At 36.5% G+C, this 13856-nt stretch overlaps 1 protein-coding gene across 1 annotated transcript in view; it reads right to left on the bottom strand.

Annotated features, from left to right (window-relative positions):
* GRID2 (glutamate ionotropic receptor delta type subunit 2) overlaps nucleotides 1-13856 on the bottom strand; it is a 1108517-nt gene that overhangs the window by 458675 nt on the left and 635986 nt on the right. Inside the window, exon 9 of the mRNA XM_042782610.1 lies at nucleotides 12207-12404. Within this exon, the coding sequence (XP_042638544.1) occupies nucleotides 12207-12404 (198 nt within the window). The remainder of the gene's footprint in view (nucleotides 1-12206; nucleotides 12405-13856) is intronic.

A 13856-nucleotide genomic window follows, 5' to 3' on the forward strand; every position in this document is an offset into this window, starting at 1 on the left:
AACAACAAGTGCTATAGTCAGGATATAAACCCAGGCTTGCCAGCTCATTTTCTTACTATTATGCTTACTGCCTCTCCACAGAGACATAAACAATAAAGGCATTTAATTATCTCACATAACGTGTCTAGAGGTAGAAAATGTCAAGATGTGTTCATAAAGGACCAGGATGTTACAATCCTTCTGCTCCATCAACTTCAGCAACTTGGCTTTCTGGCCTTAGTTTATAATCTCATGTTTACAAGATGGCTGCTACGGCGGAGCAACGTATCAATTCACAATCAAGTACAAAGGCAGCAAGCAAAGCAGTGAAATATGTCAAGAAATACATTGTCTTGCTCACCCTTTTTTCTTTTTTTTTTCCAGGTAGGAAACTATTTCCTATAAGCATCCTTACCCACCCCAGGTGTTGTCCAATTACATCTCATTACAGTGGGGAACTAGGCCACATGGCCATCCCTAACTATAGGGGAATCTGGGAAAACAAGTGCTTGCTGTTTCATCCATGGACTTCAAATAAGTTGGATGAGTGAGTGCTTCTCAGCTGTCTGGGCCAGCCTGGGGCGCTGCTTTGTTCCTGTCACTCTTGAAGCCTCCTACAATCTCTTTCTCTCTCTCTTTTTTTTTTTTTTATGATTTAGGCGAAAGTTGACAGAGCAAATTGATTTTTCCATACAACAGTTCATATACATTTTGTTTCATGACATTGATTACAATCCTCATAATGTAATAGCTCTCTTACCAGTTCCTCTCATTGGTTATCTTTTTCTTGTGTCCTTCTTTCCTATGCATTCCTTCCCCCTGTGTAAATACTGCCCTTCTGATCTCCCATGGTTGATGCTTTAAGGAATGTACTAACCTGGTGTAAATGTACATGTCATAGGCCTGTCTTTTGTTGGCTGGAAGCCATGAGAGTGAGTTTAATTCTAGGCCTGAAGGGTGACTAGGGCCATAGCCTCAGGGGTTTCACCAGTTTCTATCAGAGCAGTAAGCTAGCCATATATAATTTTGTTAATTTTTAATTCTTCCTGTTTACAGTTGTCATTCCCTAGGAAATTTAATCAGTCCATTAATATTTGTTCGATTTCATTTATGAATTAAATTACTCACTGGCCAATGTACAGTCTCTATATGGGCTTCATTTCTGTTTCCATATTTTTCCTGTGTCATTTTGCAAAATTAACTTCATATTTCACAAACATTTTAAAGCGTTTATCACTGAGTCACTGGCAGGAGGATGTCTATATGACAGAGATTTGGAGAATAGCTTTGTCTTTAGTGTGTGAAGTTTTATTGGTGAATACACATATTTTCAAGACTTGTCTGCAGTAATAGACACACACATTGGAAATATGTAAGGATCTTTTGTGATATTGAGGCACATGTGATGATCCTCAAGCACCCATCTGAAGACATTTCTACATCCACACGTATCTCCATACATTTCCTTCTTTGGATCCCAGTGGTTGGTTGCTCACCCTTGACAAGGTAGACTCTGGCCTTTGTCCTACCCAGCTACCTTCCTCTGTCTTCTCTAAGCCATGGGAATTTTCAGCATTCCTGTCATTCCAAACTTGACTTTCTAAGAAAAGGGGTAAGAATGGTGGTATTGTTCTTCCCTGCAACTTGCTCTGGTGGTGTGGATTGTTGTTGTCATTAGTTATTAGTTGCTGTTGAGTCAGTTCCAACTCCTGGTAAACCCATGTGTGCAGAGTAGAGTAGAACTGCTCCGTAGGGCTCCCAGTTTGTGGCCTTTCAAAAGCAGGCCATGTCTGTCTTCCAATGAGCATCTGGATATGTTCCAACCATCAAACTTTTAGCTACTAGTAGAGTGCTTAACCATTTGAGCCACTCATAGACTCCTGGTGGCAGAAAGCCCTGGCTTTATAGGAGGTATGACTGAAGTCATTCCAATTGACTCCTGGTGATACCTTCTCCAGTATGGATGGGAAAGGGGGAAATTCAACACATTCTTAGAATCCCAAACTCTCCTTCTAAGTTATCTTTCCTCCCTCTAGCCTTTTTATTATCTCTCCTAGCAGCAAAAGTCACAAAGGCAATCCTCTTCACCAGGCTGAATAATTTAGAACCATAAATAATCATTTTGCACATAATCTTTTGTTAATCCAACAGTTCCAATTTAGTTTGTAGAAGGGAGTTAAGGGGACTATGTACATTTCCTAGACATTCACCTGGGTTCCACTTAAACTTTCACTAATTGCTAATTGCATTGAGATGTTTCTCAGGTACCACAAAATCACAATGTCTACAGCCAAGCTTATTATCTCTGTTGCCATTTTCTAATTTGTGCTTCCTTCTGTGTTCCCTGTTTTCATCATCGAGTGTCCTCTTACACATTCTCCTACACTAAATTTTTCACTGAGTCACAACACCTCTTTTCTCCTCTTCTCCAAGTTAGAAAGTTCTTTATATTATATGTTGAAATATTATTTTTTTTTCTTAAAAGCATTCTTTTGGTTAATCTCTTATTGCTGTTGTTTTAGTTGAAACCTTCCTTTATTCCTCTGTAGATTGTTGAAAAAGCCTTTTCCCTTCTCCATTCCAATGAATCATTGCTGTCTCTCTTCTATCTTTATTAAACATAAATTAAATCCTGTTTTTCTTATATATATATATATATATATGTGTGTGTGTGTGTGTGTGTGTGTGTGTGTGTGTATATATATATATGTACACATGTATGTATGTATTAAAAAAAAAACTTTTATAGTTTTCATGGCTAAATGATGAAGTCCAAACTAACATACTAGCATTCTTTTATAATTATCCCTATTGTTTCCTCTCACTCTCCTCATCTTTAACACTAGCTCACATTTCTCCTCTTCTGTGAAATCTTTTCAACTCTCCAGAGAGAGCTTGCCATTCCTTCCTTCCCTATGACACTCTGTATCTATTACCCTGTGGCATTTATCACACTGAGTTTTAATTATTTATTTACACATTTTTCTTTTTTGGTACACTATGAGATCTTTGAGAACAGGAACAATGTCTTCCATTTTTTTGATCTATGATACTAGGCACAATGCCCAGAATATAGCATGTATTCAAAAATGTATGGGGATGAATGGATGAAGATAGGGCATTCTGATGTGTACCTGACATATAGAGCAAAAATAAACATAACCTCAGGCTTCTGGTTGCTTCAAGAAGACCTATACTAAGAAAAGGAGCCCTGATGGCACAGTGGTTAAGCACTCTGCGGCTAACTAAAAGATTAGCTGTTCCATGGAAGAAAGATGTGGCATTCTGCTTTTGTAAAGATTGCAGCCTTGAAAACCCTATGGAGAAGTTCTACTCTATCCTCATTCTTGTTTACCATATAATGGGGATGGTAATGATAACGATAATGTAAAGTTTTTAAGATAATTTATGGAGTCAATTACCATAAAGCTTTAGAATAGTACCTGGCTATTCTAAAATGCGGGAGCTCTGGTAGCATAGTGGCTAAAGCACTTGACTGCTAACCAGAAGGCTGGCGGTTCAAACCCACCAGCCACTCCTCGGAAGGAAGGTTGGGCAATCCTACTTCCGTAGTGATACTGCCTCGGAAACCCAAGGAGGGGTCTGAGTCAGGGCCGACTCGACGGCACATAACAACAACAACAACAACATTCTAAAATGCTAGTTACTGTTGCTCACTTACAAAATATTAACAGTGATCCTATATCCCTTTTGAAAGGCTTCCATTCTTAGTTTTTCATATGCCAGAAAACAGTATTACCCTCAAAACTCACTACTGTCAAGTCAGACCCGACTCATAGAAACCCCTCCTTGGGTTTCTGAGGCGGTATCACTACAGAAGTAGATTGCCCAATCTTCCTTCTGAGGAGTGGCTGGTGGGTTTGAACCGCCAGCCTTCTGGTTAGCAGTCAAATGCCTTAGGCACTATGCCACCAGAGATCCTTTCCATCATTTAGTGCATTATAAGTTTCATTATTTAGTACAGGTCATGGAATTTTTGTCTTTTTTCTCAGATATTTGAGAAAGTTATTATCTGTATTTTGTTGGTGAGACTGTATGCATGCAGTTTGTTTTGCCAAGTATATGTATCTTCCAAAGGGAATTTGTTTATAGCATTCACCAAATAAACTTGACAATATTTTCTTCTCATTTACTGAAACCTAAAACACTATTTCTCTTCACCACCAAAACCTGCAAGCCACCTAGTAGATTTCATTATGAATGTAGATGTCCTTACACCAATTATTTTAAGGCCATTTTTAAAAAATAGACTCTATTTTTAGAGAAGTTTTACATTTATAGAAAAACTGAGCAGAAAGTACAAAGTATACTCCACCAGCACAAAGATTGTCCCATTAGTATCATCTTACATAAGTGTAATACAGTGGTTACAATTTGTGAACCAATGTTGACATATTATTAACTAAAGTCTATAGTCTGCATTAGGGTTCACTGTTTATGTTGTACAGTTCTATGGGTTTTGACAAATGTCTAATTTCATATATCTTCCATTACCGTATCATACTCCCCTTGCTCTGCTTTTTATCCATTATAACTACAGCTATTTTTATCTCTTCTAATACCCTGCCATGACCCTCAAGGTCAAACATAAATGTTTCATTTTTCAGTACCTCTTTCTACCTACCAGCACTGTCATATCTTCACTTATAGTTTACTTGTTTTAAAATTTCATATTGACATTCTGATTGAGTTTTTCCAAAATTTTATCTAAGTCTGTGTCTCTGACCATCCCCATGCTTCCTTGATCATTTGAACTTTTCTTTCATTAACTATCTTGCCAAGCTCATGCAGTGTATCTTAACCTTGGTATGGATGTTTTAATATCCTCTTCTACTACCCTTGAACATTCAGTCTCAACTGAAGAAAGTCACACCATTGTGGAGATAAACATAATGGAAAAATGTCATTCACAATCCTCTGCATCTCTGATCTGTCTTTTCTACCTATTTCAGTTTAACAATCACTATCACTCCCCTTACTGATGAAGACTGATGAACATTACAACTACAGCCTGCAATATGGATTACATCTCAACATAAAGAAAACAAAAATCTTCACAACTGGATGAATAAGCAGTATCATGATTAATGGACAAAAGATTGAAGTTGTCAAAGATTTCATTTTACTTGAATCCACAATCAACATCCATGGAAGCAGCAGTCAAGAAATTAGACATTGTACTGCACTGGGCAAATCTTCAACAAAGGACCTTTAACTTTAAATTGCTGAAGAGCAAAGATGACACTTTGAAGAGTAAGGTATGCCTAACCCAAGCCATGGTATTTTCAATTACCTCATACACATGTGAAATCTGGACAATGAACAAGGAAGTCCTAAGTGGAGTTGAAACCTTTGAATTATGGTGTTGGTGAAGAGTACCGAAGATGCCATGGACTGCTAGAAGAATGAATAAATCTGTCCTGGAAGGAGTGAAGCTGGAATGCTCCTTAGAAGCGAAAATGGCCAGACTTCGGCTTACCTATTTTGGTCATGTTGTCAGAAAGGACTATTCCCTGGAGGAAGATTTTATGTTTGGCAAAGTGGAGGGTCAGTGAAAAAGGGGAAGACCCTCAATGAGATGGATTGACACAGTGGCTGCAATGATGGGCTCAAGTATAGCAAGGATTGTGAGGATTGCGCAGGACAGGGCATTGTTTCATTGCTATGAGTTGAAGCTGACTCAATGGCACCTAACAACAAAAGAAAAATCACTTCCCTCCATAGCTATTTCAAACTCTCACCACTCCTGGAATCAGTTACATAATACTGGTCTCTATCACAGTCAAGGCTTCATCTCTTCAAGAAATTTGAAACAATGAAATATAATCTTCCACAACCTACCAATTTTGCCTATAGATGTAACTTTAGACAAACACATTTTCACCCTGTTTTATCAGTATCAAAGAAATATCTTTAAAAAAGGAAACAAAAACCAAACCCACTGCCATGGAGTTGATTCCAATTCTACAGCGACCTAAATATCTTTAGACACCATCAAAATCAATTTTTAATATAATCTTCTATCCTGTGTCCTCTGGGATCTTTATCCCTTAACATATTAACTTCATCTTTGTATATTTAATTCCTTTTTTCTGTTTTTCTTCCTCAACTTATGATTATGCTTAAGTCTCTTTTAATCTAAAACAAATAAAAACTCTATTTGAGCCAATAATCTTCCAATTACTCAGTCTTTATCTCTTTCTCTCCCCAACTAAACTTTGTAAAAGAGTAATATGTAAGCATGCTACTTTCACTATTTTCCTCTTTGTTTTTCTATAATGTTCTTAAACCTGGCTTTTCTCTCCATCATGCTGCCAAAACAGTTCTAGCTTAGGTCATCAAGAATTTTCAAAGACACAAGCTAGTGGACATTTGGCAATCATTTTCATATATGTCTTAGATGTGTTTGACATTGTTAGTCACATCTTACCTCTTGAAACTCTCTTAACCTAAATGAATTCTCTCATGATGTGTTCATGTCTATCTGACTTAGTCCCAGTTTTGTTTTGTTTTTTCATAAACTTTTCTGTTGCCAATTCTTAAATGTGGCATTCTTTAGGGTTTCATTCTAAGATCAGCCTAGTGATCTTCTTACTTTATGCATTATTCTCTGTCAATTTCACATGCTTTCATGCTTTTAACTACCACCCATAGGCTGATGACTTCCAAATGTATGCCTCCTATTGGGCCTTTCTTGTGAGTTTAATGTCCTCTATCTACCATTCTTACTCTTTTTTTTTTTTTAGTTTTGTGTATTTATTTCTGTACATAAATTATACTTCAATTAAATGTATTTTTTAATAAAGTGTAGACTTGATGGAGAAAATAAAACTTATTTAACCATGCAGAAGTTGAAATCATTCAAGCCCTGGAGGCTTGTAACAAGGGGAATGTCACACCCTTCCAGTTGTCTGGTCTGGAATGTCCTTGGGGTTCCTGGCAGGTGGAGCCTGTTCTGAAGTCCTTAGAATCTGGGAGAATGCTGTTGCTTTAAATATCTAAAATGGTCAAGCTGCTTGCAAATATTCAAAATGGCTGCTCCCTCTGGACATACCATAGTCCACAGCTCAGCCTGCCTTCCTCTTCGCTGCATCCCCTTTTATTCCCCAGCCACCAAACCAGTCCTCTGTGCAGTCCCTGGCTAGCAGGGCCAATTTTTAGGTTAATTCTTAGGTCCTACCACCACTCAGCAATATCCAAGCTGTCTGTACCATCAGGATTGCTGCCAGACTGCAGACCCGTATATCTCCTTTTTTGGTGTTTTCATGCAAATTCTTCTGCTAGTTGGAGTTTAGTCCACTTCTATATCCTTCCCTTCAAGGCTCAGGGACCCAGGATTATCTTCTGTATCTGTGTTAATTTCCCTTCTCTCCGTTGAAGCGGGTCTGTGCAGTCTTTCTGCCTATTCTGCCATTTAACCCCCATTCTTACTCTTTACTACGAATCTTGCAGGGATGGGAATTTGAAAACTATGTTCCCCAGGCTCCTTTGCCATCTGCTTCTTAATTTCCACTAGAGGAAACCATTTGAGGATATTAGAAGGCAGAATAAAGAAAAGATCTTTCTACTTTAAGTGGTTATTTCATGGCTGTGGCAAGAGTGGTTATAGATGATTCCTCACTCCTGTTGAGGCAGATGCAGTGTCTTCTTGCTAATCTCAGCCCTGCCTGAGGTGGTACCTCATTGGCAGATATAGAATCAACAGCAATAAAAAGGTCATTGGTAGCTCCTGATATTGGTGTGTTTCTCTTTCTTCCTTTTTCCTTCTCAGTGTACTGCTTTATTTCTCTTTTGCTCTTCCATCCCTTCCAACACCTTTGTGATCAATCTCCTGTATTAAATTTTGTATCTCAAATTCTAGGAGCAGTTTCCATTTTCCTGACAGGACACTGACTTATTTGTTGTGTGTTGTAAATATTGACAATTTGAAATAAATTATAAAGTCAACCCTTCAAAATGTATATATTACTATCAAAATCTCATAGCTATTTGAGCTTTCACATTTCTCTAAAAGTTAGGATATTTATATAATTTTCTTTTATTCTTGAGGCATATTTATATTCCTTGCCCCAATAAAAGTTGTTGTCCAAATATAATATAAATAGTATGATTGAAAGTCTTTTCTTGATAACTAACGATACATATTTTCTGATCAAAATTAATAAATTTTATTGAAAATTTGTCCTCATAAACCTTAGGTACAAAATATTTCTTCTGGATTGAGTCATCCTAACATTACTAACTTATTAGGTCAAATTTATTAGATCTACTAATTTATTATGTGAAAAGTAAATTTTATTAGGAATTTGGCTTTTAACAATATTAATGTTCCTCTTAATTTTCATTGAATTTATAGATCCATGGGTTAATCCTAACTATGGTTTAAATGCGATAGGGCTCAGAATCAAAATCTTATTTGTAATTTTTTTTCTTTGTTAATTTTGTAGAAACCTTGCTCATACAAATGTATAGATGTAAATGCTGAAGTTGTTTTTTGTAACAATCCTATTCAAATCTTTTAAATCTTTGTATGTTATATGTGGAAAATCATAGTGATCTGTCATCAAAAATTCTTTTGAATGATCTACTGTTTAAAAATCTGATTATACTTCTTTCTTTCCTTTAATTTTGCCTGTTTTTTTTTTGAATGAAACTATCTGAATAATAAAAGGATTATGACATCTGTGTTTTCCTTGTCCTTTAATTTAATGCTTCACAGAATATTTGTGTCCAGAGTCACATGTCATAGAAAAATTTTACTTTTTATAAAATAAGATTGATTATATAAGAGTGATTATATAAGGAGCATGGGAAAGAATAAAAATCAAAGTCAAGTTTTCAGGTAGATCTTTTTTAGTAAGGATTAGTTATAGTGACTGAGAATATGAAAGCTGTTTTCCTAACAAACTATATGTGCCAGTGTGCCCCTTAGAAGTTCTTCCAGCAATCAATCCTAGGGTATGAGAACCTCACTTTGAAATCTGCTGACTTTAAAGAACACTACCCAAGGAAGGAACTAAATAATAGAACAGTTAGCTTTAGAAATCGTAAGTCTTTTCTTTGTTTTTCTTTTCTTTGTATTCTGAATTTGGTATATATGTTATTTTTTATTTAACATTCTCTCTGGCCCTTTAATTTATGCTTCTTTCTTTTTTAACTGGAAGAAAATAATTTATCATTCAGAAGTTACTCATCCTTAACAATTTCTTATTACTGAGTAGAACATATCCCTCATTTATCTGTTTCACTGAAACATCGTTTGGCCAGTTCTGTGTTCTTATAAATTTTAAGATTGTATTAAGTGCAGAAAATAATGAGAGCAGCAAGACAGATAAGGAGAATAGAGGAGATTTTGCTACATTCTTAGTTTTAAAATAGACTTCGTTTATATATTTTGGGTAATTATTTGCTGCCTCAGGCTGGATTTTCATCTCTGAAAATTATGTATGTGCTTTCAGTTTTAATAAGGTCATTTAACATAAGATCAACCCAACTCTGAAGCCTCAGTGATCTCTCTAAAAATCATCATGGAACAGCCAGACTCTGTACTTGCTTTCTATTACTGCTTCTTGGACTTTTTTTTTTTTTCCTTTTAACGAGATTGCTGTTGTTGTTATGGGCCGTCGAGTTGGCCCTGACTCATACCTACACCTCCTTGGGTTTCCGAGGCAGTATCACTAGGGAAGTAGGATTTTCCAACCTTCCTTCCGAGGAGTGGCTGGTGGGTTTGAACTGCCAGCCTTCTGGTTAGCAGTCAAGTGCTTTAGCCATTATGCTACTAGAGCTCCTAATGAGATTATCTGCCCATAATCATCTTGACAAGTACTCTGTGAGAATTTAAAATTTTCTTCTGGCTTAAAATCTTAAATGTGTTGTTGTTATTGTTGTTGTGTGCCATGGAGTTGGACCTGACTCATAGCGACCCCTTCTTGGGTTTCTGAGGCGGTAGTGGGTAGCGCCTAAGGCACTTGACTGCTAACCAGAAGGCTGGCGGTTCAAACCCACCAGCCACTCCTCGGAAGGAAGATGGGGCACATATACTTCGTAGTTACACTGCCTCGGAAACCCAAGGATGGGTCGCTTTGAGTCGGTCCGACTCCACGACATATAACAACAACAACTCCACGACATATAACAACAACAACAATCACTACAGAAGTAGATTGCCCAACTTTCCTTCTGAGGAGTGGCTGGTGGGTTTGAACCGCCAGCCTTCTGGATAGCAGTCAAGTGCCTTAGGCACTAGCTTCTTTAATCTTCAATTTGTGATTTACAAACCCCTTCACTTACCTATGGGAGCTCTGGTGGCACAGTACCTAAGGCATTTGACTGCTAACCAGAAAACTGGCAGTTCAAACCCACCAGCCACTCCTGGGAAGGAAGGTTGAGCAATCTACTTTCCTAGCTATATCACCTCGAAAACCCAAGGAGGGGTCACTATGAGTTGGATTTGACTCCATGGCAGTGAGTTCACTTACCTATAAAAGAGCTCTGGTGGCGCTGTGGTTAAGGCATTGGGCTGCTAACCACAATGCTCTCAGTTCAAACCCACAAGTTGCTTCTCAGAAGAACAATAAGGCAGTCTGCTTCTGTAAAGTTTTACAACTTTATAAACCTAATGGAGGTAACTATGTGTAGGAATTGATTCAATGTAGTGAGTTTGTTTTTGAGTTGGTAACTTAACAATAAATTATTGGGCAATAACCCAACAGCCACTCCTCAGAAGGAAGGTTGGTTGGGCAATCTACATCTGTGGTGATACCACCTGGAAAACCAAAGGAGGGGTCATTACGAGTCAGGGCCGACTCCACAGCACATAACAACAACAACAGATGGCAGTGGGTTAAGGTTAATTACATACCCTCATATGCAAAATAAAGACATGAAATTAACTGTTTATGTAGAATGTATTACAGTTTCTTTGAGTTTTATGTAATAAAATTCTTTAATGTTTTCAAAAAGTTTATACTGTGATAAGATGTTATTACTATACTGTCAAAACAAAACAAAACAAAAAAACCAGTTACCATAGAGTTGATTCCAACTCATGGTGACACCATGTGTTACAGAGTTGTTGTTGTTGTTGTTAGGTGCCATTGAGTTGTCTCTGATTCCTAGAGACCTTATGTACAACAGAACAAAACACCTCCTGGTCTTGCCCCAGCCTCATGGTCCCTGCTAATCCTGAGCCCATCGTTGCAGCCACTGTGTCAACCATCTTGGTGTTAGAGAGTAGGATGTTCTAAAGATTTTTCACAGCTGTGACCTTTTGGAAGCAGATAATCAAGCCTTTCTTCCGAGGCATCTCTGGGTTGGTCTGACCCACAAGTTCCCATGAGTAATTGAACAGATAACTGTTGGCAACACTCAGGAACTCCTAACACATTGTGCTACTCATTGTATAGGTGGAGAAGCATATTTCAAAAATGCAAGTCATTGGAGCAAGCAGACAATACAAACAAAAATACAGTATCAACATCAGAGTAAGTCTAATGCTTTTTCCTTTAACCGTATCTACTAATTCAAATGTATTTGTTACTATAATAACTCATTAAGGAATTTAACCACTATTTCTAAAGAATAAATTTGTATAATTTGTTTTCCTTGTCTTTACCCTTATTTTAACGTAGTTATTTTTCTGGTTTTGATCATGCATGACCCTTTAGAAATACAAATGTAGGCACTGAGAACAGTGGTTTGTGGGATTGTAGTAAAGGAATTTAAGATAAATTGGGGAGTCTTTAATAAAAGGGATGAGCTTTGACCTTCTCCTTTTTTTACCAAAATTTCTGATACTAATGTTTTCAAATAAAATTTAGTATGTAGCTAGTTTATTAAATAAACTGAACTTACTAAGTTATGATATAAAAACATTTTTGCTGACACTGCCTGCAAGCACATTTTATTTCTTCTCTACTCCATAACTTGGAAACAACTTAGTCAGATACCTAGATTTCTAAATATTTCAAAAATTTCTCTATTCAGCAATGATAGTATAGTCCCCCCCCCACCAGAGTAATTCTACAAAGGTTAACTATTGCACATTCTGAATTATATAGGACAGTAATTTTTCTAATAGTATTGGCTAATATTTCTGCATTCAATACAACCACCTAATGCTTTGCAATACACTTATTTTATATGAAATTGACTTGCAGGGATTACTGCTAAGCCTTTAGATTGGAGATAAATAAATAAATCCTTACCTTAAAGACTAGTTCTCCTACCAGGCCATTCCATGTGCCATCTTCTTGGGGGCTTCCATACTTGTGATCAGGTGCAACATAAATTTCATAGTTAAAACCCAGGTAGTTAGATAAGGCATCCAAAACATCAATGGAGAAGCCCTGGTACTTCTTCGGCTTACCCAAGACATTTTCAGAGACCATTACAAAAGGTTCTTCCTACAGGAAAACAAAAGAAATCCTTAAGGTCAATCTATACTGCTCCCTAAAGCTATTATTCCAAGAGTTTTGCTTACAGTGTAAAAATCATTTTCACCTTTGAGAGAATGAATTTAGGAGTATAATGTGTGCATAATTAATACATCATATTACACCATAAAACAAACATTTGTTTAAGCATCCAATTCTTTGCGATCTCTCACTTATTTATTCTTTTTATTGTCATATAAAAAATTGGATGCAAGTGCCTACAAAAGTTTAGGAGCCATAATTTCAGTGTCCTTGCCATCTCAGGATCTAAGATTCACCAATAATAACAAAATATTTAAGAAACTATGAATTTATCTGTTCATAGGTGTTTAGTGTCTGTATATAACAAAAATATGCAAGAGAATATTTTAACAATATAATCAATGTGCAATCCTCAAAAAAGATCAAAACACTCTAAAAACATGTACTTTAGCAAAAGATGTCACTTACTGGGAGTTATTTGCTAATTAATTTGGTAACTTTGATGTAAACATGCATTTTATTGCAAAAAACAGCTTCTGAACTACTGCTATGAAAAATTCAGGTTTTTTTTTTTTAGTAAATTGTCAAATTTAGTAAATTCAGCAGACTGATTTTTACATGCACATCTTTCATGTTTTCACCTTTTCTGACTCATAATGGGTTTCCTAGCTAGTAAATCATTATGGAAGTACATTGCCCAGTCTTCTTTCTGCAGAGTGGCTGGTGGGTTTGAACTTCCAAATTTCTGATGAGCAGTCAAATGCCTTAGGCCCTGTGCCACCAGAGCTCCTTATAGCTAACATAGAGACCAATTTCACATAGAGCAGCCAGTGTTAAGAGAGTTCAATAGGTTTGAAACATGCTGGCAGAGTAGAAAAAATTAGATAATCTATTCCTTAATTTCCTAAACTTGTTCAGAACTCTTTCAGCAACAGTAATATTTATAGATAACTATTTACAGTGTATATAGTCCATCCAGGCCTCTGGGCAGGGTAAAATCTATCCTTGAGTCCAGGCCAGATGACCAAAAGATTTTATTCTTGAATCATTTTTCCCTAGAGACTCACAAAATAGCCTTCACTGAGATGTAAAATGATACTTTGCTTCTGGCTTTTACTCAAAGACACTAAATAATAGCCTTATAAAAATCACTGCACCTATTATAGGAATATTGTCCAACTTAATCACTCAGTGTTTCCATAAAACTTACCATGATATAAATTTGTTTAATTCTTCAGGATCAAGAGAGTTTCATTTTGTCTTAGCAATACTTTCTTTTTCTTGAGTGTGTTGGGGGGAAGTGAGGAAAATTATATAATAAAAATAATGCAATGTAAGTATTCATTTCTAAGTTGAATACTTACAAGATCAGTACTAAGTTTGATATCTAACTACAAGTATATCGATCTTTATAATAAAAAACAACAAACACAAACTCAA

The sequence above is a fragment of the Orycteropus afer genome, unplaced genomic scaffold (assembly GCF_000298275.1).
Source record: "Orycteropus afer afer isolate SDZICR_OR568_19922 unplaced genomic scaffold, OryAfe1.0 scaffold00389, whole genome shotgun sequence".
Classification (NCBI taxonomy): Eukaryota; Metazoa; Chordata; class Mammalia; order Tubulidentata; family Orycteropodidae; genus Orycteropus; species Orycteropus afer.